Raw genomic sequence first — 21,362 nt, forward strand, 5'->3', positions numbered from 1 at the left:
GGATATTGCATGTATACACGTTGCATGGGAATTGGATAGCATTGGTTTTCTTTTTCATGACCAATCTTTTATTTGCCCTAGCTATGTCTATTTCATATCAAATTATACTACCTTAACAATTACAAGTTTTAACCACTATCAATCACAAAGTGAATTAAACCACGGATTTCTTCCTTGTCCTTCGGTGTCGTTGTGACTTTTTTATCAGATTGTCACCTTTGCTAAAGATTTAATTACTTTTTTTTAACTCTCAATCTGAAAAGATCAGTAATTGAAACCATGTTTTTGGAAAATTGTAAATGTTACACGTTATGTTTTGTATGGGTTGTTTTTTATTGTGGAAGTCTTTGGGGTTTTTAATTGTTTATTTTTTACTTTGTTTTTTTTTTCTGTAGTTTTGTTACTATTGTTTTTGTTTATGATTATGTTTGCTGTTGTTGTTTTTATTCTAATATTAGTTCTAGCTACACTGCAGTTGCTGTATCTATATAAAAAAGCGTTAAAACCTTTCTTTTGAGAAAGAATTAATTTAGAAGTGACGATTCCCAAGATATGTAAAACTAATTTAGCGTGAATCCGTAATAGGTTCCATACATTACCTAACCAAGTGTAAATGTTCACAAATGTAGGGTTTATTTTATCACTCAATCCTTCCTATAACGTCCGTATAATAAATTAAGTAATTCGCGGGGTGTCAATATTTAATTTTCTTTAAATGTTTTGGTTAAAAACGCCCCCAGCACACTTTTATATGGCTAGATCAATCTTGACTTAAAGACAGTTGAACACGACTGTTAAAGTTCCACCAGTCATTGATTGTGGTATAAAAAGATTGTTGGGTGATGATATGTTAGTTACCGTTGAGATATTGTGCGGTTGACAAAAGGCTTGTTGATGTATTGGATAAAATCCTATTCACGGAGAATAGTTGATGTTCTAATTAACACGAGATTGATGAAGTTATAATGGTTCACAAATCAACACATCACATGTTGGTGGCCACTTCGGCACCTAACTTATCTTTGGCTAGACCGGTACAAAGTTTAATGGTGGCCAAGTCAACAGCCAGGATGGGTACCTTAAAAGTAAGTCCCTCAATTTTTCATATATGAAACTGTATCAATATTTCGATTAAACTAAATTTTTAAACTGTATCGTAACTGGCAAAAAGATCTCTGATTTATCATTGTCTGGCAATAGTTTTCAGGTAATGCCAGAATATTGCAAGTTATGTTAGATCAAATTACGTAAAATAAAGTCAGTAATTACTTAATTTTTGAGGAATTTCTTTGCTAATTAAAATATGTTTAATGTGTTACAAAAAGAAATTTCGGAATACAGTAGGAAATATAGTGTAATTTTGTTGGCGAAAAGTGGAAAAAAAATCAAGTGAATGTAAGTAGTTTATTTTAAAATTCTCTCGACTTCGCTGAAAAATGGCTTCGGTTGAATATCTTCATTGATAACTTTTCATAAGTAGCACGTTTTCCCTAATCCTTTACTTTTCGTTTTATTGTATTTCTTTGCAGGAGTCGACACATCCTCATAAATTTAAGACTTTAATGTACCATCAAACATAAAATATACATTTTGATCAAATTTATATCTTAATATGTTTTATCTGCAAAATAATGTTTTACTTATCCGTTCTCAAGTTTACAAAAAATAAGTTATAGCCAATAACTTTGAATAGCTGGGTTAGTTTTCTCCTAATATTTATTTCAAATTTTTACCGATATTTCCACACTAATTTGAGTAAATGGCCACTGTTCTGTTTAATGATTGAGAAACAAACAGCTGATTTCGAAGTTCTTTGATTATAAGTATTGACTTCCGGTGTCATTCATAGCAACACATTATCTTTAACTGCAGTTCAGAATTAAAACATCAAAAAATCGTTACAAACCTAACAACACAGTAAACGATACTGTTGGTTGAATCAATGTCAAACGTGCGCTTTTTTTACTTTAATAAAAAACGCTGTTCAGACAAACATCCTTACCGCAAGAACAAATCGTATTTATGAGACAGCAACTAGGGGTGTGCTGGTGTTTTTTGATTGGCTTCTGATAGAGTAACGAATAGTTCAGATATATCGGAGACCACGACATGACATTGATTCTAAAGTATAGATGGAACCTGTTCAATAACTTTAACAAATGTGCATTTCTTCTCACTGTCATGTCCCATACAAACCATTGAACTTATAGTGGCTTCACTGAAATATTAGAAACGTCAAAATGTCATTAAGAGTTGAAGTCGATGGTGCGTTTCATTAAGAGCATATTTCTAAAAATACGTGAAATATAATGAGTAAGTTCGGACTAAATACATAAAAGTAAACCCTTTGATCTTTCATTGTAAATATACGCATTATGGCTTGAGTAGATTGAAAATACCATTAAACCCTAGAAAAGATTTTTTGGTAATTCTAAGTATGGATACCACAGTTATCATATAATTGTCCTATTGCCAAACTGGCACACTCGTTGCTATAGAACTTCGTTGAATTAAACTGACTTTGTTTGTTTTAAATATTTACCTTTCGTTGGGAATTAAGTGACGTTTTCTATATTGTATAAACATTTACATTAAGAATGGCTACTGAATTCCTCTTCCACGAGAGCTTACGATAGGTACAATTATAATCGGAAAATATACAAATATACATATATAAAATTCAGGCAGGGGCATTTCGATTGATTCAAAACAAAAGGTGGCCACTAAACTGACTGGATCATTATCATATTTGTTTGTCAAAGAATGCATCGTTAATAAGAATACGGTGTATCCATCTGCACCACGAGAACCGATATATTCAACGTGTCATAGTTTTCCTTTCCTCTTTCGTCCACCCTGGACGGCGAGTTTCTAGAAAATCAGAGGACGCTTACCCTACCGGTACATCTGGTCTATGCTCCCAGTTTTTGAGTTGAGTCAGAGTTGCTCGATTACTGTTATTATTTTGTATGTATTATTTTGGTTATTTTATGTTCTTTGTTGTGTGTGTCTGTTTTCTATGTCTGGTCTTGGTCCCTGGATAAATAATAATAATAATAATAATAATAATAATAATCTCCTTAATTTAAACAGGATAACATATTTAGTTACATAGTTACATAGATCGTTCATAATACTCTGTTTTTGATTTTGGAACATGTAATTAATTTTGGGTACTTTGTCTTGTTGATGAACTAACTTGGTGAACATATTTAAATACATTTAAATAATCTGGAACCATTTGATTTATTGATTTAAAAACAAGAATTGCCTTTCTATGAACAAAATAATCTGGCAATGGCATTCATTTTAACCTGTTCAAAAGTACAGCAGATGGTGTCATAATATTTTGCTCGTTCAAAATAATCCGAGCAACCCTTTTTATGTAGTTTAATTTTTTTTTTTTCAATATTGGAAGCATTTTTCTATGGATTACGTTCTTTGATTTACGTTAGATTCTTGGTTCCCTTGATTACCCTTTCGTATACAAAAGCTCATGTAACATTTTGGCGAATTAAGTGTGTTTGACTTATGTACGAAAACCAATTAGTTTCATCCTGAATAATATAAAGACGTTTCACACGGTATAGACTGGTTCCCGATCGCAATATTCGGTATGATACATATATAAAATATATATTGCTGTACCAAACGATAAATATACTTCAAATGTGGATTTTTACAGTGTTCACTTTCACACTAAATCTCACATTTTATTTACTGTAGGCGATTTCATTTTTTGGGGGTATTTTTCTCATTTATTTTTTGTTTTCTTCTTTGCGTGTTCTTAATTTTTGTATAATGTTTTCTTGGTTTGTTCAAAGTGTGGTTCCCTAGACATGGGACAATGGTGAGGTAACGATATAATGAATCTTTTTTAAGAATGTTTTATTGTTTTTTTTTCTATTTCTATTTCTTTAGAAATATACGTTGACCTTTAAAGCCAATGGTTAAACTAGGTAGATAGACCCGAAATAGTTTTTTCGGTGTTTGTTTTTCTTTTAAAGTTGGTGGCAGTTTTTGACGTAGCGTCTAAGTATTCTCGTTATAACGATTTATTATATAGAAAGCAGTGTTTTATCGAATGTTCCCAGTGAAATGAATTTCGATAATTCACACTGTGAAACAAATTCGGTAAATGTCCCTCTCGGACTTTCTCCCGCCAAAAACGTCACAACTTTGAAATCAATCCGACGTACACAAAACTTGAAATTTATGTTGAAAATAGCAACGCATAATCGAGGAAATCTATATAATAAATAGGATAATCAATTGGTTATCGTGAATAACCAAAATATGACCACTCAAGCCAAGAACGCTGTAAGATTTAACTCGTGCGAGGGACTAGTTCCGCACACTCGTTAAATCTGGGCGTTCTTCGGCACTCGTGATCATATTTTGGTTACTCACTCCTTCCAATTAATTATCGAGATATTACTAGTAACAGGTTTTAACGACTTGATTATTTCGTTATCATTTCTATTCTCACGAGACTAATCCGGTTGAGCACTTTTGGCGTTTCAACTTCTTATTAAAGTTTTGTTTAGTCCAACGAAAGAAAAAAAAATAAACAAGTGTTGAAAATTCTAACCTCGAAATTTTAATGGCTTTAAATCTCTCTTTTGTCGAAAGAATCGTGAATCAGTAGAACCATCCAAAGAATTTGTAACCATAGTTACCCATACATATCTTCGGCTTACAAACTTTATAGAACCCTGAAATATTGATTTCTTTAATAAGTCTTATGTCTCCACTGGACGCAAACGAATGGTATAAAAGCTCAGTTAGCGGAAAAAAAAACACATCATGCCTAAATCTTTGTAGATTTAACATTTTATGTTAGATATATCAATAAGTTTACTGATTTGTAAAATGATTTAATTGGTTTAAATTTCAACAGGTATGGGGCTTAAATTCAGCCTTTATTGACCACATGTATTCTTAATGTAGAGATAATTTTGGCGTTATCAAATTTCTGAATGATTAATGACTTAAGCTATGGTTCTAAGTCTAACTTTGTTTATTTTCTGTGTGATAAATTGTGAATTTTATACAAATCTGACTTTAGCTATCGCTCTTACTTCTTCTACAATGTTGTACTATTTTTCTAAAAGATATCTTAAATAATCAGATTAAAAGTCGAAATTCGCAAAAGTTCCTATCAACCCGGTATTAAACTTTAGCCTGTTTATCCAGCCTTAAATATTTTCTTCTGACACTTTATCACTAGAATTTCCAACTTATTCATTGCTAACTTTTCATTAGATTTTTCACAACCTTTAACTTCCAGCTTGAGTAAGTCATTGCATCTATTCTTTTTCTAGCGTATTTTTTTGCGACCTGTTTTAAGTTTACTTATATTCTTTTTGTCTTTTTAGCTTCGTCCGATACTCGATTGTCGTATGCCAACATTAGCTGCCAAAAGTGCATTCCTTATGCCACTTGATGACATGGCAAAAATTTGCCAGAAACCAAAAGGAATTGCACAAATGGAATCGAATCCTCCTCGAAGTTTATCGAAACTCAGACACTCAATAGCGACGGAAATTAAAGGTCTGTCAAAAAAGCTGACACGTTTGGAACGGAGTTACTATGGAGTAGGACGTAGCCTTCAACACGAGGTGGAAAGACATGTCATGAGGTTAAAAGGAGTACTACGAATGCTCAATATAAGCGATTTTTCATCAAAAGCATCGTTAGAAAAGGCGATCAAAGATGGCTCCGACTCGGACAAATACAAAGGCGATCTTAATAACATTACATTGATAAAGGAGCTTTATGGAAAAATCCAGTCTTATATGCCCAGTAAATTTGTTGAACTAATAGAAAGCTGTGTGCACATTAAATCTTTATTAGAAAAATACTGTGTAAGTTTCTATGAACCTGACACTGACTATTACTTAGAAACAGCCGCTCACTACCAACAACAAATTCAAATATGGATAGACACTATAAACAAAAGTATCAGCAATATTAAAAAGCTACAGAAAAACTATCAAGAAATTATGGTACATCACTCTCAGTTTGCACCGCCGGTCTTGGCTTTTTGTCAAAAAAATGAATGTGAAAATGTACCAGCATTACTGTTGTTCGCTGATGGCTGCACCAACATCCGGGCGGTGATGTCGGTAGCCAATAACTGGATACAAGCAGACCAGAACTATCCCGTATTCCTCCGCAATGATATTGATGATCTAGAGCGACAAAGAGAGGAGAAGGTTCGACTGCTTAGAGATGCTAAAACTAAATATCATACTCTGACTTACAAACTAAGCCAATCAGAAATAGAATACGATAAAGTGCTAGGTGAGGTTGGTACCTGGAAAGACAAAGAAGAGTCCGTGAGGGATGAAGTAGACCATCTAAAAAATCTTACAATAGATTTACAGAACGAACTGGAATTCAAAGAATACAGGAAAAAAGAGTTAAAGAAAAGGGAGCACGAATATTCATCGGAGACTTACATAGAAACATACGAAATGCTTACCGACGAAATTCATTATGCTAAAGAAAAAATGCCTGCGCTAAAAAGGCAGCTAGCGGCTGTTCAATACAAACTAGAATGGATGCTACAAAAACAGCATTTGGTTAAGAAAATGGGGAGGGAAATCAAAGAAATGAAAAAGGAATTAGAAGGTATAAAAAATGACCGCGAGAAAAGAGAGGAGGAATTTGACCAAGTAGAAAGATCCCTTGAATTGGCAAGGCGAATTCATCGATTCAAAACCAGCAATGATGTCACAGAAAAGATTTTTTTCAGTCTGCCGATTGGGGAGAAGAAAGGAAGAGGTTGGTAAAGCATTATCCAACGCACTTCACAAAACGTATTTATGTCATACAATATAGAGCTTCTTGTACCATTGGAGAGAGACTATTAAATAAAAAGTTAGGTCTTTGAATGAAACTACTTCAAACATGTCTCAATTATTACTTCTTTTAAAAAAATGAATAAAATCACGAGCTAACTTAGTTAAAGTAAATATTGTTATATAACATATATACCTAGCTTTACAATTTAGAGTGGCTTCGTTTTTTAATCGCTAAATTCTGTTCGACTGTGAAGATAGAGTTCAACAAACATCAACATATCACTTAAATTATATATAAGTTAGGCGTTGGTACGATTTTGTCACTTATCTGATGTCTTGTAAATAGTTGTTTATATCATATTTTCTACAAACAAACAATCTCGACAAATGACATAGCAGAATGACAGCTGGAAAACGAGGCTCAATTATGACAAGTTTTAACAATTGACAGGTTAACTATGAAATCTGATTTTAGATATCAACACAAAAGTTTAAATAATTTCATAGATTCAGGAAAACAATAATTCGAGATGTAATAATTTGATGGGTAGGCGATGGGACGATTAATGACGTCATTTCTTGCTTGCCTTCCAATGACTTAGCATGCAAGTTTAATTGATTGGTTTCTTGTTTATTTTTTGCAACTTTAGATGAACACTGATTAGAGAGTAACCTCCGTGTTTCTTAATCGAGTTCAAATATATATTGTATTTACTTTACACCATTTGTATAAATGATTAACATAGTCGAACACATCTTATAATGGTGTCCTTGGTCCAGAAACAAATAATTTTATGTTATTGTACAAAATTAATCAACTATCCTATTGTTTGAAGAAGAGAAATGTAAGTACAAGGGAATGAAATGTTTCATGTGCGGAGTGGTTGTTTTGTGTTAATATATTAAAGAATGAATGAAAACTAGTTTGTGTTTGTAATACATGTATGTTGAAGACATACTAACACTTTAACCCGTATAATCATTATAACCTGATGTTTCGTAATGGTGTTCATCTGCTTTATCATACCTAAACCCGGCAAATCTGATATTTTTTTTATTAACCGCACTGAATGCTGAATGCTTGAAGTAGCGGAACAGGCCTAGCTAGCATCCCAACTGTACCCAATCTTACCCAATATATACAAGTCCTTTAACCCGTTTTTCCAAGCCACTAATACGGGATATGTATCTAACATTAGATTAATCAAGTCCGAGACACTTAAATGTATAATCATCATATATTCAGTGAAATGAAGGGGTTTTCTGCTTATGTGATACATGATTCATGAGGTAGTCAAGTCAACGCAGACAGCTAACAAGCGAACATTAAATATGTGCAATTGAAACATGTTCAGTTGTTGATAAGTGATAAAACTGATGTTTGTATCAAACAGAGGCCCGTATCGATCTGAGTTGGTGGATATGGCATGCGATGTGAAATAATATTCCGCAGGCACAGCTTGATACGTTCGTAGACTCTCATAATGTGTATGCGAAATTTCGAGTTTTAAACATATATATTACTTGTATTACATTTAGTAAACTCAGTTCAAGTCAAACGGTCGTACGGAGTAACCCTTCCCTATGATTTACATTTGACCGTGTCGAAGGATAAGACTCAACTCAAGTTTAAAAAAAAATCAAGCCTATAGTGCATTTTAAAAGAACTATATTCATTTTCAGACTTTGAACCATTTTTTTTTATCTGTTTCAGACAAACTGTCAAAGACATGTGATATCGTCAGCGAATACATCGACAACGATTGGATGGTGTTATACAGACAGTTGCCATTCCATCCGAAACGAGGCTCACAAACGATAGAAAAGGACATAAGTGACATAAACATTGAAGGCGCCCGTGGTCCCCTAGAAAACAAGGCCTCCAATGCATTGAAAAGATGGCGACGACACCATACAAGGGCCAAACAAGCTGACTTGTTAGATGCCCTGAAAAGGATGAGGCGACACGACATCGTTCATAGAATAGAGAATACAGATTTCGAAATAAAAGGAATTTAAGAAAGTTTAGTAGAAACGCAAATATGGTACAAAACTTGAAATTATATGTTCTAAGTTCGTTTGCACATAAGACCAAATGTTTTCTTGCGAATATTTCGTGATTTTAAACTGTATTGAAATTTCGTAAAGACGTCAATAAATAATATATTAAGGATGTACAGAGTATAATAGTATTGCTGGACAATGTATGTGATAGTGCTGTGCAGCCTTAAGTCTTTCCACATTTTAGTTACGTTTTTAATAAATAGTTATTCAATTTTGCTTCAGTTTTAAGAATCTACATGTGGCCTATAATGTAGTTAAGCGCCAAAACTATTACTGAGGGTGAGGCCTTGGATTAAAAAAAATGTTATATATGTAAAAAATACGTTTTTAGTCCGAATATTGCAAGTAGAGGATATCTAAAAATCTTTTGTTAAAAAATACTTAGTTTCTACATTCCTGAATATGCTATCAATGACAATAATTAATATGAGGAAGGTGAAACGTTCCCGAAAAAACATATGAATCCAAACACCTAAATCCTTTCATAATTTCTGCCAGCCCTGTTATGATTAACTTCCAATGTGGTAAAATGTGTCGTGATATATGATTTATTTTTGTTGTCCTAATGCATTCTCCTATTGTCACATGAAATGTGTATGGGCGGAAATGTCCAACTTCTGTAAGGAACTGTGGGTTGTCATTGTCCGAAATGTCTTGTATTGATAAGCTGATTAGGTCATTTTCGCCACGAGTTGGCTATCTCTATCTTAGGAAAAGCTTTGATTTGATTCGTATTTAATCTTCGAAGTTGGTTTATGTTTCTTAGGCTGGTGTGGACCTCAATCGCATTTACCAACTATACGATAATAAAGCTGCCATTATACATGCACAAACCGGATATTGATGCATTGTTCTGCCCATGAATATGTAGGACATACTCCTACAATGTAAGAGGTTGGAATTCCGTTCCTCCATACCTCAACGTTAGGATGGCACCAACTCAGATAATAGCTTGCCAGACAACCTCCGGCATTGCTGGAGTATGTAGGATCCAGTTGATTATACAGCCATTTACGCTCCCTTCGGGGGAGATAATTTCATTGTAGTTAGATTATTGATTTTGTTGTTAGATAAACTTTTGCTACAATTTCACAGGGATCTCTACTCAATTGATGTAGTTTTAAGTTTTATTGAAATCCCTTATTCCTTAACAGTTTTGGTAATAACCCCCTCCATCAATTTAAAAAAAAGTCTATTTGTGGTATTGGACCTCGTATATTGTAGTACAATTTCAAAGAGATTTATACAATAGTTTGGAAAAAAGGAAAAAAATGCTTGTTTTGCACCATTTCTAGTCCTATATCTAGCCCTAAATCAATCCACAAGAGCTTTATAGTTTGATATCATTGAATAATTTCAGTGTTTTCCCTAGAGCTTCTGGCATCATGGTAATGTAATGCTACTTTGATTTGAGGTGATGCTATGTAAACTGATATTCCTGTAGATAACATTACAATTATAAGGGAAAAGAGGGGTCATCATTCATATTCAACCTAATGTAGACTTTTGTATGCCTTAACAAAAGGATGATTTCATCAAAGAAAATATCTTTCTATCAATAATTTACCATTTAAGGGCAATAATTCTAGCAAGAAGTCATCATACCACTTCTACCCTAATGGAGACATTCGTGGAGCTCATCAAACTGGAGAAGCAATGTAACCATAGTCTCACCAGGGACTTAATATACATGTTGAGATGTTTAGTTAGAGCTTGAAAAAAAATTCTTTCCCTGCTTGCTATAGAGGCATACACTGAGGATTCTTATGCAGGGAAAATCATTAACATGACCTGATATCATAGATACCAGAACATTGTCCTTTACTACTCTTCCTCAGTACCACTTGCAAAAAATTACCTATAGTCATTTTTGCATGTGCACAGGACATTTGTTTTCTTTTCATGTTTCAGATCAAAGTGATAGAGAATACTAGGAAAATTCAGAAAGGCAATAATTGAAACCAAGATTGATACTGTTCTAAAATAAGATTTTGCAAAGAAGAAAGTCTGTCAATGTACAACTTTTCATTTAGAATATCAAAGTAGTTCTGTTAACTGGGAAATAACCACTCAATGATGTAATGATTCTTCTTTCCTACAAAATAAATAAAAAAAAAATAATGATACATGTATTATGTTAAAAGATACAGAACTAGATACAGGACTATAAATTATTAGAATAAAGAAAAGTGATGTCAGAAAAGTGCTCTGACCTGCAGTTATAATAGTGGAAAGAGATGTAAAATTCTTATGAAACAGTGATTCATGAACACTATGTCCATCTATCACAAAAAGAGTGATCATGGTGGGCTTTAAAATCAATTCACAATCAGCAGAAATACTGTTGGATGACTTAAAAGGGAGATAATCCAACTTAAAGGTTTTACGTTTTAAAAACTAGAAGTGCATCTTCTCCTAAACTGCTCAAGGGATTTTTATTCAGTTTCAAAGAAAATGTGGATATGCATGAAGGAATATGATTATTATTAAAGGACTCCTAAGGGAGATAATCCAATTGTTTAAACTTCATAGGCGCAATTCCTCCTAAACCATTGATTTGTAGGAAGGTTGAGCATCATGATGGAATATGATAATTTTCAGAGAACTCCAAAAGAAAATAACAGAAATTAAGGTTTATACTTTAAATGATTAACTTCATTTGAAGTGCGGGACTTGCTCACAGTATTTCTATTTAAAATCTGGAATGTGTAAAACAGACAATGTGATACATTTGAATATATATATACATACCTATTCTCAATAATGTAACATTATTCGATAAAATATGTGTTCCTGGTAACAAAACTGTTTCAGGGTGTGAAACACGACTAAAATTAACATATACACCTCCATTGGATATCACTCTTTCTGCATCAACTACAACATACATTAACACAAGAAGACTATACAAAGATCATATCATGCAAAGAAATTTTCTAAGATATAAATGAAAAGAACAATAATATGAACTAACAGTTCTAATTTCGGTTAAAAAAATAATGCATAATTACAAGTAATTTTGGTTTTTACATTTTTTTTTTAACATTTGAGTATTCCAAGCATTAATATTATATCCTAAGTTAGGGGAAAAGTGGATGAAAGTTTATGATCAAAGCAAGCAATGCAGTCAAATGAAATGTTTTGAATGGATACAGTTTGAAGAAGTTGACAAATTATGAGAAAATAACATTCAATACTAGATTTGATACTATACGACATGATCTGATCTTTGTGGGCACTATTAAATGAATGTAAGAATACAACGAACCTTCTCTGGAGAAGCATTTACACTTCATACATGCTTCCAATAATGTGATGCCAGCATCTGGAATCATCTTAGTACAAGGAACATTCTTGAATAATGATTTCATTTCTGTTTTAGATAGTGTACTCAAAGCACTCCCTGTCTTGTCAAAGAAAGCTTCAGTCCATCTTTTAGCCTCTGCCAAGCCAGATTCTAAATACAAGAAAGGCAAATGGAATCAACAAAATTTAGATATTTAAGTAGGCCTATATCTATATGGATGTCTGTATAAGAAAGGTCTTTACAATAATGTAATTACTTCTTATTTGCATCAAAATTATAAAACTTTTATTAAACTAGATAGATATTTAAACTATCTGTTTAACATGAATCATCCTGATACTTAAGGTACCAGAAGAAAGAAAACACCAATAAAAAGTTAATGATATTATTGCAGTGGACCAGTGAGAGATGTCATCTAAATGTGAATATTAATACCTCCGTGGACCAACAGGGTTACTTGTTCTGCCAACTTCTTATGAGGAAGTCTTTGGTGTTCATTATCCTACAATAAAAAATTTGTCTTTAGCATACATAGTGTAAGTGTATTTATAAGTATTCAGTTCACTTAAGGAGGTAGACCTTGTTTGTTTGTTTGTTTGTTGGGGTTTAACGTCCGAGCAGCAATATTTCAGCAATATTCAGACGATGGAGGTAGACCTAGGGTAAAGGACATAACTCTTACAAGTCATTGGAACGTTTGTATTCAGCATTTTTCATCAATCTCATGTAAGCATCAAAGTAATTTGGACTGATTTCATTCTGTTTCAAATGAAAGATTGATATGCTTTTGTGAAATTGAATATAATACAAACATATCACTGATTTTAAGAGTTATGTCCCTTTACCTATGTATACCTCCTTAATCTCATACTTCATACAGTTTTGAAGATTATTGGCCATATAAACCATATAAAGCATAATAGTAAAAACAAAGGATGGGATATTTTAAAACTTGTTGACAAATAAGAATTACTGGATTTTTCAAATTCTCTGATGAAAAACAAGTAATATCCTGCAAGTTGAAAATAAACATGGTAGCAACAAGCTACAAGAGAACTTTTAAGTCTAAGTAAGAATTAGTTAAATCACCAACAACTAAAAACTGCCTACAGATGGTTACAGCATCAGGGCCATTTGACAAGATTAACATTTTGATATTTGATTACAATGTCATCAGATTTATGCAATTCAAATTTTAGGGAGCTGTTTTGTGATATCATTAAACAATTTACACATTGGTTGCTGTTAATGAACTAGTAGATCTAGTGTGTTTCATTTAAATTTGACTTGTGCAGTATTTATGTGATGCTAAGTAGGTTAATTTTTCATAAATCGTAGCAACACTATGGAACATGAATGTGATATGGAAAACATCACGCTATATTCTGTTATAAATAGGTTTCAATAAATTGATATATTAAACATGAATCCTGTGACAGCAATCATTTTGGATATTTCTTAAGTTGATATGGATATCAGCCCTCTGGGCTATCACAGATGTCTGAAGTTCATTTCAGTAGACAAAACTGGAATTCCTGTCTACTCAAGAAGTCTATTAGCTGAAGTTAACCTACTACTAAAAACAAAATTGTGATTATTAGTACATGTTTACATTGTATTGACTTTCTCATTCAAACTACTACCTTGTGTTTTCTCATTATATGTCTAATATCAGCATCATTTATGAACGTAAACAGTCTTAGATATTTCTCCACATCAGAATCTTGCAGATTTATAAAATACTGAAATAGAAATTGATCAAGTATGGAAATGTTTATTAATCTTGTGGTTTTAAGGTAAAACAAGAACTGAAAGTACAAACTGGATTATTCATCTTTCAACTAGTACTGTATACTACAGGTAATAGTAATTATGATATTAAATGACACTAGAGAAATGATGCCCATTTTCTCTGTTTGTGAAGGAAAATAGCTGGTAAATTGCAATGGTTCAAAGAAGTGACATTTTCTTACAATTGTATTTCAAATATCTTAAATTTCTTTTCAAGTTTACTACAAAGGAAAAAATTGCTCACAATTTACAACTATCAAAGCAGTAACAGTCTGGGAATTTGGAAAAAGGTGATTCCCAAAATGTTTGTCAAAAATGCCACCATAATGGCTGCATCAGCAACCACCTGTAATTAGATATTTCCCTATGCAAGTGCTTCCAATTGTCCCACTGCCTTAATGAAACTTTTACATGATGCCTTGTATTTTGTTTGAATGATTCATGAGGTAACTTACAAGATTTCTGGGAAGGGGGCAGTGGTTCCACCAAGTGAACTTTGCCCTCAGTTTTTCTAGTTTGTTTGGGCAAGAGAGATAGGTAATTGGTATTAATTAGGTAAACATTGATGATCAACACATTGATACGTTTGTTATAAATTTAAAATTTTGTGTTAAATACAAATAATGAAATAATTTTGTAAGATGCATAATCCATTATATAACAAATGTGAAGATGTTGAATATGTATTGGGAGCACTATTTGAATTTAAAAAAAACAATAGTCAATAAGAAAATAAACACAAAGTACCTTATCAACCAGTAAAGGTGTCACATACAAAATCAAGCCATTGAAAAAAAATACATACCTGATATAAATCAAATGGAAATGTTTTCTCAGGATCCAACCATAAAGCATTACCAGCTGTCTTTCCTAACTTATCACCTGTTGTTGATGTTACCAAAGGAACTGTCAAACCTATTAATGAACATAATATTGATACCGGGGAAGAACACTCCTATAATCTTGTTCCAGAAAATTGAGAAAGACTGGTACTGAATTCAATGCAATAAGATGAGGGCTACTTAGTTATTCAAATAGCTCTGCAGCCTACATAGATCTATATTGAAATCATACAAGTAAGTTTCAACTTGATGTAATTCAAAGAAAATGACTAAACGAAATTGACAACTTACACCTGAATGACGTAAATATTATTGTTGAAGACCCTTCCTCATAAAATAAATATGAATGGTTGGTTTCAATAAATTGATAGCACATTCGTTTATTGCCTGAAATTAACTATAAATAAAATATTTGGGATGGATTGTTTGTCTGACAAAACATCTATTGCCCTTCATTTTCAGTTCTTGCTTTGTTAGAAATTATGATACAATGTATAGGTTTGTTTGGCCGTGTTAGTTGTAAAGTTTCAAAGAAAATTAAAAGCCATTCCTAACCATTGAGTATGGCTTCAACTCAAACCATAAATCATGACTTATGTCATCACAATAAGTTCCTATCATATTCAAACATCATTTATACATGCTCACTGACGCAGTATGGTACTACATTTTGGTATTAGTTGAAGAACTCACCAAATACTTTATTGCCTGTACACCTTTGTATGAACTCATAGCCACTCACCATATTACCTAGTTGGTCATTACCACCAATCTGTAAAACAACTTCTTGTATTGTTCACAGGCAAATGTGCCACATATGATAATCATATGGTGCTTGATTCATATGATAATCATATGGTAATCATATGAAAATAATTTGATAATCATATGAGAATCATAATTTATGTATGATAGTCATATTATTATCACATGATTCTCGTGTGTTAACTTTTGCTTGAAAACATATGAGTATCATATGATAACTATGCTGTGATAATCATAAGTAAACTAAAACGTATGAATATCATGTCATGCCTGATTTATATGATAATCACATGTTGCAAACCATATGATATTCATGTAAGGCACATTTGGCTGTGTAATGTGGGTTTCTTCTTGTGACATAGAAGATCAGATATGTGTCTTTCAGAACATTGTGTATGTTTTCACAATTTGGCCATGTACTTGGGTTTGGATGTCTCTGTATTGTCATTCTGACATTGGTGCTTTACAAGTTTTTCCATCACAGATTTGAGTAAAAATAAAATTCACACTTAATATTGAAAAAAGAACTAGGCAATGACTCAGAGTTAGAAATAGTAGCCTGCCTGCCTGCCAGCCCTTGACTGGCTATTTTTTTGGCAGGACTGGCTAATTATAACAAAATAAAAGAACAACGTTTCAATGTCCCCCGCGAAAAAAAAAGGAAAACTTAAAATTCACTGAAATTTTCTGAGTCCAAGGCCATAACTTCCATAAAAATCAATCAACCACAACCAAAGTCGAACTTAACCTGCAACTTTTCATAGTTAGACTACATAATAAATATAAATTCAACTGGTAAAAGCATTGCAAATAAATGTGTGGAAAACTGTAAATTAACTGAAATTTTCCATGTCCAAGGGCCGTAAGTTCCGTAAAAATCATTCAACCGTAACCAAAGTCGAACTTAATCTGTAACTTCTCATAGACTACATACAAAATATAAAATTAATTGGTAAAAGCATTACAAAAAAAAGTGCAAAAAACCGTAAATTCACTGAAATTCCAAGGGCCATAACTTCCATAAAAGTCATTCATCCGTAACCAAAGTCGATCTTAATCTGTAACTCTTCATAATAAGGCCACATACCAAAAAAACTTATTTGGTAAAACCATAACAACAAAAAGTGCAGAAAACGCAGATGGACATCCCACATTTCCATGTCTCCTCGTGACGTGTCAAAGGGGAAAAAAATATATAGCCATATAGTAAATATATTGAAAAATTGTAATCAGGACTGGTTAGAATTTGAGTGAGTTTCCTACCCTGGCAATGTATCATTCAATAATGGAGGATCCTGTACTTACAAAGACAATGAAGAAACAATGTCATAGAAAGTTTGATATATCCATACTACTTGCTAATATTACCTGAAGTATACAATTATATTTTTTATAGAGTTGTAGCCAGTCGTAAGACTGGAATATTTGGTATGTAAACTCTGTAAAATTCATTCCCTCTTCACTAGCTATTCTAGACTTCACACTGAAATAGCAAAGTAGTCATATTATGTTACTCAAAGGAGAATCAATGGAGTTTTATGATTAATGTCAACTACGTATAGTATATGTATTTCATGTGGGTTGTTCATCACATTATTTATTATCTTGTTTACCATGCAATCATTTTCAACCCATTATTTTTTTACATATTGATAATGTAGTGATATGCATTTGAAGGTGTACATTCCAATCAAATTTTTTTCAAATGCAAGAAAAATGACAAAAAACCTTTTTGTGCAATAAAATTAATAGACAATTTATTGTTTACAGAATGTTTACAATATAAAAATTAGGTTACAGTGTCAGAGGTAGAGATTAAGTTGGGAATATCAACAATACCTTTCTCTACTGAGCATTTCTGCCATTCTAAAAGATCGACCAACCCTTGACAGAAAATCAAGTACACTTTCATTCCTGTACCATTCTGCATTGTTTAAGACCCTATAAAGAAGAAAATTCATCACTAAATTACAATGTTTATAATATGTGAATGAAGTTTATACAGGTGTACATGTATCTCAAAAACTAATTATTCAAATTAAAATGGAACTTTCGAATGCTGCTGTTTGAGAAGCAAACAGATAAAAAACCTAGCTGTATAGCAGAACACTTTGAACTCTTCAGGTAGACCATAACTAATACTATCAGTTGGTGATTTTTTTTTAATGCAGGTTGTTGGGTGCACGTGCGTGTACCTTTAAAATATTGTTTAAAAAAACACACAAATCACCTTTATATATTCAGAATTAACTGAGTCTAAATGTTGTTAAAACTTTCTATTTAAATTTCCTTTACAAAAAAAAGACAGATAACATGTATGGATATGTCTTGCCATCATATTTTTCTCAGCAAATAAATTTCTGCAATATATGCATATAAACTATGAAAGTGAGTAAAAAAAAAGAAGTGTGGATTACAAATTACCTAAAGTACATACTTAAGATAGCATGTACTGAAAATATGTATTGTAAAATTAATAATATTGGTTCGATACTTTTCAAGTTGCAGAATACATTAAGTAAAACAACATAAAGTGACAAAAAATGGCTATGTCCAACAAACTAAAACAGTAGGAAATGATTTATCAAATTCGTCTTTAATACGAGGTGCACATTTTCAATATGTATAGAAACATAATGCCAAGTTTCAATAATACTGTTTCATAATTTTTGAGGTGCAGATTACAAAATGTAGGTACAAGTATCTTCAAAGTGTTACAGTGGTATGGACAAATTTGAGTGGTTACTAAACCTGCTTTTGGTGACACAGGTAAAAACGCCTTATTTAGACGTTTTTTCATAAAACTTTGGCAAGCATGTACATGTATATCTGAAAATTATCTCTCTATGCATTTTGTTCTAATTATGTGAAGAAAATGTTTTTACATTACATCTTATACTATTTGCTTGTTGAAAATATATGAATTTTTATCAACATTTGCAAACTGTAAGGAAAAATGCTTAGCCTATCAATATCCATACATTAATGATCAATTTTGTAAACTTGAATCAAGCTTGTTCAAAACAATTTTTGTACGGATGTTCTTTGACAATAAATTTCCCATACATTTAATTAATACTTATTTTTAAGACTTACTTAACAGGTTTGAGTGTTCTATGTTGATGTTTCCATATATACTCTTCGTGATTGGCAAAAATTTTATTTAGTTGATCAGTAAGAGCAATTGTATTGTTTTCTATATCAAATGGTGACATTGGTTGTCTTTCCTTGGTTTTGCCACTGGGATCTCCTATTAAAGCTGTGGCTCCGCCAACCTAAAAAAATTTTTTATTGCAATAAACAGAAAATCAATAACTTAATCAATCATCTTTTTTCAAAACTTTTAATGTTAATTATTTCAGCATTTTTTTTTGTTTTAAGGCTTATTTTAACAAAAAACATCAAAAACACTTTATACCACCCGTTATAATAAAGAGTTTCTCTAAGTTTGGTTGTTTTATCTACTCCTTGGAGTAGATATTTATAGGTTTAATAATGAATGTCAAAAGTTTAATATTGCACAATATTAACTCAAGTTATTTAATTTCAAAATCATAACAAACAAGCCTCATTTGTTATGATGTTGAAATTAAATATTTTTGCATAATTTGACTTGCACTCATAAAACCTTTCATTAATGGTAACAACAGTATTTAAAATAAAACTGGGAAAAATACTAGATAAATTAAGGACGGATAAAACTTACAACACATAGAGGTTGATGACCTCCCCTCTGACAGTGGATCAGTCCAATTATAGCCAACAAATTACCAATGTGTAGACTATCAGCTGTTGGATCAAATCCACAATACACACTAATGGACTTGGATAACTGGCGTATCAAATCAGATGTACTGAAAAATATATAGCACAATACACACTAATAGACTTGGATAACTGGCGTATCAAATCAGATGTACTGAAAAATATATAGCACAATACACACTAATAGACACATAAGCTCAAATATGTGTAACTGGCAGATCAAATCATGATTGTTTAAAACTATTTAGTGGTAGTGTTGTAATCTACCAGAGTTGTGTATGTTCATTTAATCTTTTTAAGTTTTTGTTTGTATATCACAGTCACTTGTTTCTATTAATGGCCTCTTACTATTAATAAATTCATATTAAATAGTAACAGGCCTTTGATTGAAGCAAGTGCCTGTGATGTGTATATTTTATTCATTGTAAAGTAATAGCAAACAAGTGGTGAGATAATGAATCTTTGCAATCAGGTCAACTATGACCGAACACAAATAGATCATTAACAGCTGAAAAAGATTTCTTAAACAGTGTACCTACATGTAAATGTGCAATGTAGGCTTTAGATTACTTGAAATGGTAGATAGTAAGGGATGAATCTGGATCAGTGCCCACTAGTACCTGTTCATGTTTTTACTTTTACCAACCTTCCTTTTGTGATTTGGAACTTTGTTATGAAATTCAATAAAGATCAACCAACTAATGTTCAAGTTACTACACGGAATACCAAGTGTCTATGGCTAAGATGACAACAATACCATACCTTTACATGAACAGAACTTTTTATGCGGTTGTATAATAAAATGACTTCATGATTTGTTCGTTTATTGATTTTTATTATTTAAAGTTTATGAATGATTTATAATTCACTATCACCAAGGACTTGATACAACTGCCTCCTTGCACCCGCAAATTATGCAACATCCAATGTTCCTTCGAAACAGTCTTATTATTTTCAACATTGTGTTAAAAACTTAATTTCCTTTTCTTCAGTTTTACCAAGTAATAGAAAAACTTTTTCTTAAAATATAGGAGAGTTCTTGGTGATGTCATCACTTACCTGTGATTTGTTTTTGGTCAGCAAAAAATTCATTGAGTGGCACGGGGCATCAACTTTAAATCAACATAACTTTTTCATTTTTTAAGATAACTGAAAAATTCTTTTGGTTTCCCAAAATTGCAAATAAAATTCTTTTTATCCATTTTAATTTTTAAGTAAATATTCGGTAATTAGACTTCATGTGCATGAGATTTTAATTATAACTTTATATGAAAATAGAGGTTGCCAAAATAAATATCATTACAAGTTTATTTTTCAAGTAAAAGATTTATAAATCCACATACAAAATATGAATTATTTTATCTATATGAAACATTTCACAGAACCAAAACTGGATATAAAGTAACAAAGTCATAAAGTTTGAAAATTGGGATTCTAATCATGAACTTTTCAATTGTTTATTCATTTGCCAACCAATTTGACACTTAATGATATGCAAATTAGTGAATATAACATCACTAATGAGATTGGCGAACTCTCCTAAACATCAGGGGAACCGATTGCAACTGTCAAAGGGCGAAACATTCTGGGCAAACACGCTACTAGGACTGGGGGACGGAACCAGATACCATTAGGGGATCCCTGAAATATTCATCTTTATCTTAATCAACTTACTAAACCTCTGGAAAAACATTCTGGAAAACTCCCCTTTCATGCAATGATAGCACATCTCTCGGTGGATTACCATAGAATCTTTTAAAACATCTTTGAACAATTTGTTCAGTAACTTTGATTCTAGACATCTGAAAATATAGCAGTAATTAAAAATAGGGAAAACAACGTTTCTAAAGATAATACACGACTAAATACGATAGATTACTGAGCATACCATAATTATGTCCAACAGTCAGTCTAAAAATTACTCTTCATGGGGGCTGACATGACAGCTACAGTAAAAGTCGACCCAATGTCGGGATCCCACCTACATGTACAATGTGTCTTTCAAAAATTATAGATTTT

General features: G+C 32.1%; 2 protein-coding genes across 2 annotated transcripts; one reads left to right on the forward strand and one right to left on the reverse strand.

The window, feature by feature from the left end:
- The first annotated feature begins 753 nt into the window (after positions 1-753).
- On the forward strand, positions 754-9,089 carry LOC148619355 (uncharacterized). The gene is made up of 3 exons (XM_088579166.1): positions 754-1,085; positions 5,379-6,789; positions 8,524-9,089. The coding sequence occupies exons 1-3, from the start codon at positions 966-968 to the stop codon at positions 8,826-8,828; spliced, it is 1,836 nt and encodes a 611-aa protein (XP_088435292.1). The 5' UTR covers positions 754-965; the 3' UTR covers positions 8,829-9,089.
- Positions 9,090-10,844: 1,755 nt separating this feature from the next.
- On the reverse strand, positions 10,845-21,338 carry LOC148619356 (tyrosine--tRNA ligase, mitochondrial-like). The gene is made up of 13 exons (XM_088579167.1): positions 21,232-21,338; positions 21,018-21,145; positions 19,285-19,432; positions 18,675-18,853; positions 17,418-17,519; positions 16,947-17,061; positions 15,507-15,585; positions 14,777-14,886; positions 13,824-13,922; positions 12,616-12,682; positions 12,142-12,330; positions 11,625-11,750; positions 10,845-10,968 (listed from the first exon to the last, which is right to left on the reverse strand). Exons 1-13 carry the CDS (start codon positions 21,232-21,234, stop codon positions 10,925-10,927), a joined length of 1,389 nt encoding a protein of 462 aa, XP_088435293.1. The 5' UTR covers positions 21,235-21,338; the 3' UTR covers positions 10,845-10,924.
- Positions 21,339-21,362: the final 24 nt, after the last annotated feature.

This window comes from Perna viridis, chromosome 4, assembly GCF_037379345.1.
Source record: "Perna viridis isolate PV_CMFRI_1.1 ecotype Kerala chromosome 4, ASM3737934v1, whole genome shotgun sequence".
Taxonomy (NCBI): domain Eukaryota; kingdom Metazoa; phylum Mollusca; class Bivalvia; order Mytilida; family Mytilidae; genus Perna; species Perna viridis.

Excerpts from the sequence above, each read along its gene's own strand:
- LOC148619356 (XM_088579167.1), bottom strand. Across the intron at positions 17,520-18,674 it reads AGAACACTCAAACCTGTTAA|GGTCTTAAACAATGCAGAAT; the intron begins GTAAGTCTTAAA and ends TCTTCTTTATAG. Across the intron at positions 12,331-12,615 it reads AACCCTGTTGGTCCACGGAG|AATCTGGCTTGGCAGAGGCT; the intron begins GTATTAATATTC and ends TCTTGTATTTAG.
- LOC148619355 (XM_088579166.1), top strand. The coding sequence starts at position 966 with ATGGTTCACAAATCAACACATCACATGTTGGTGGCCACTTCGGCACCT. Across the intron at positions 1,086-5,378 it reads CCAGGATGGGTACCTTAAAA|CTTCGTCCGATACTCGATTG; the intron begins GTAAGTCCCTCA and ends TTGTCTTTTTAG. Across the intron at positions 6,790-8,523 it reads TGGGGAGAAGAAAGGAAGAG|ACAAACTGTCAAAGACATGT; the intron begins GTTGGTAAAGCA and ends TATCTGTTTCAG.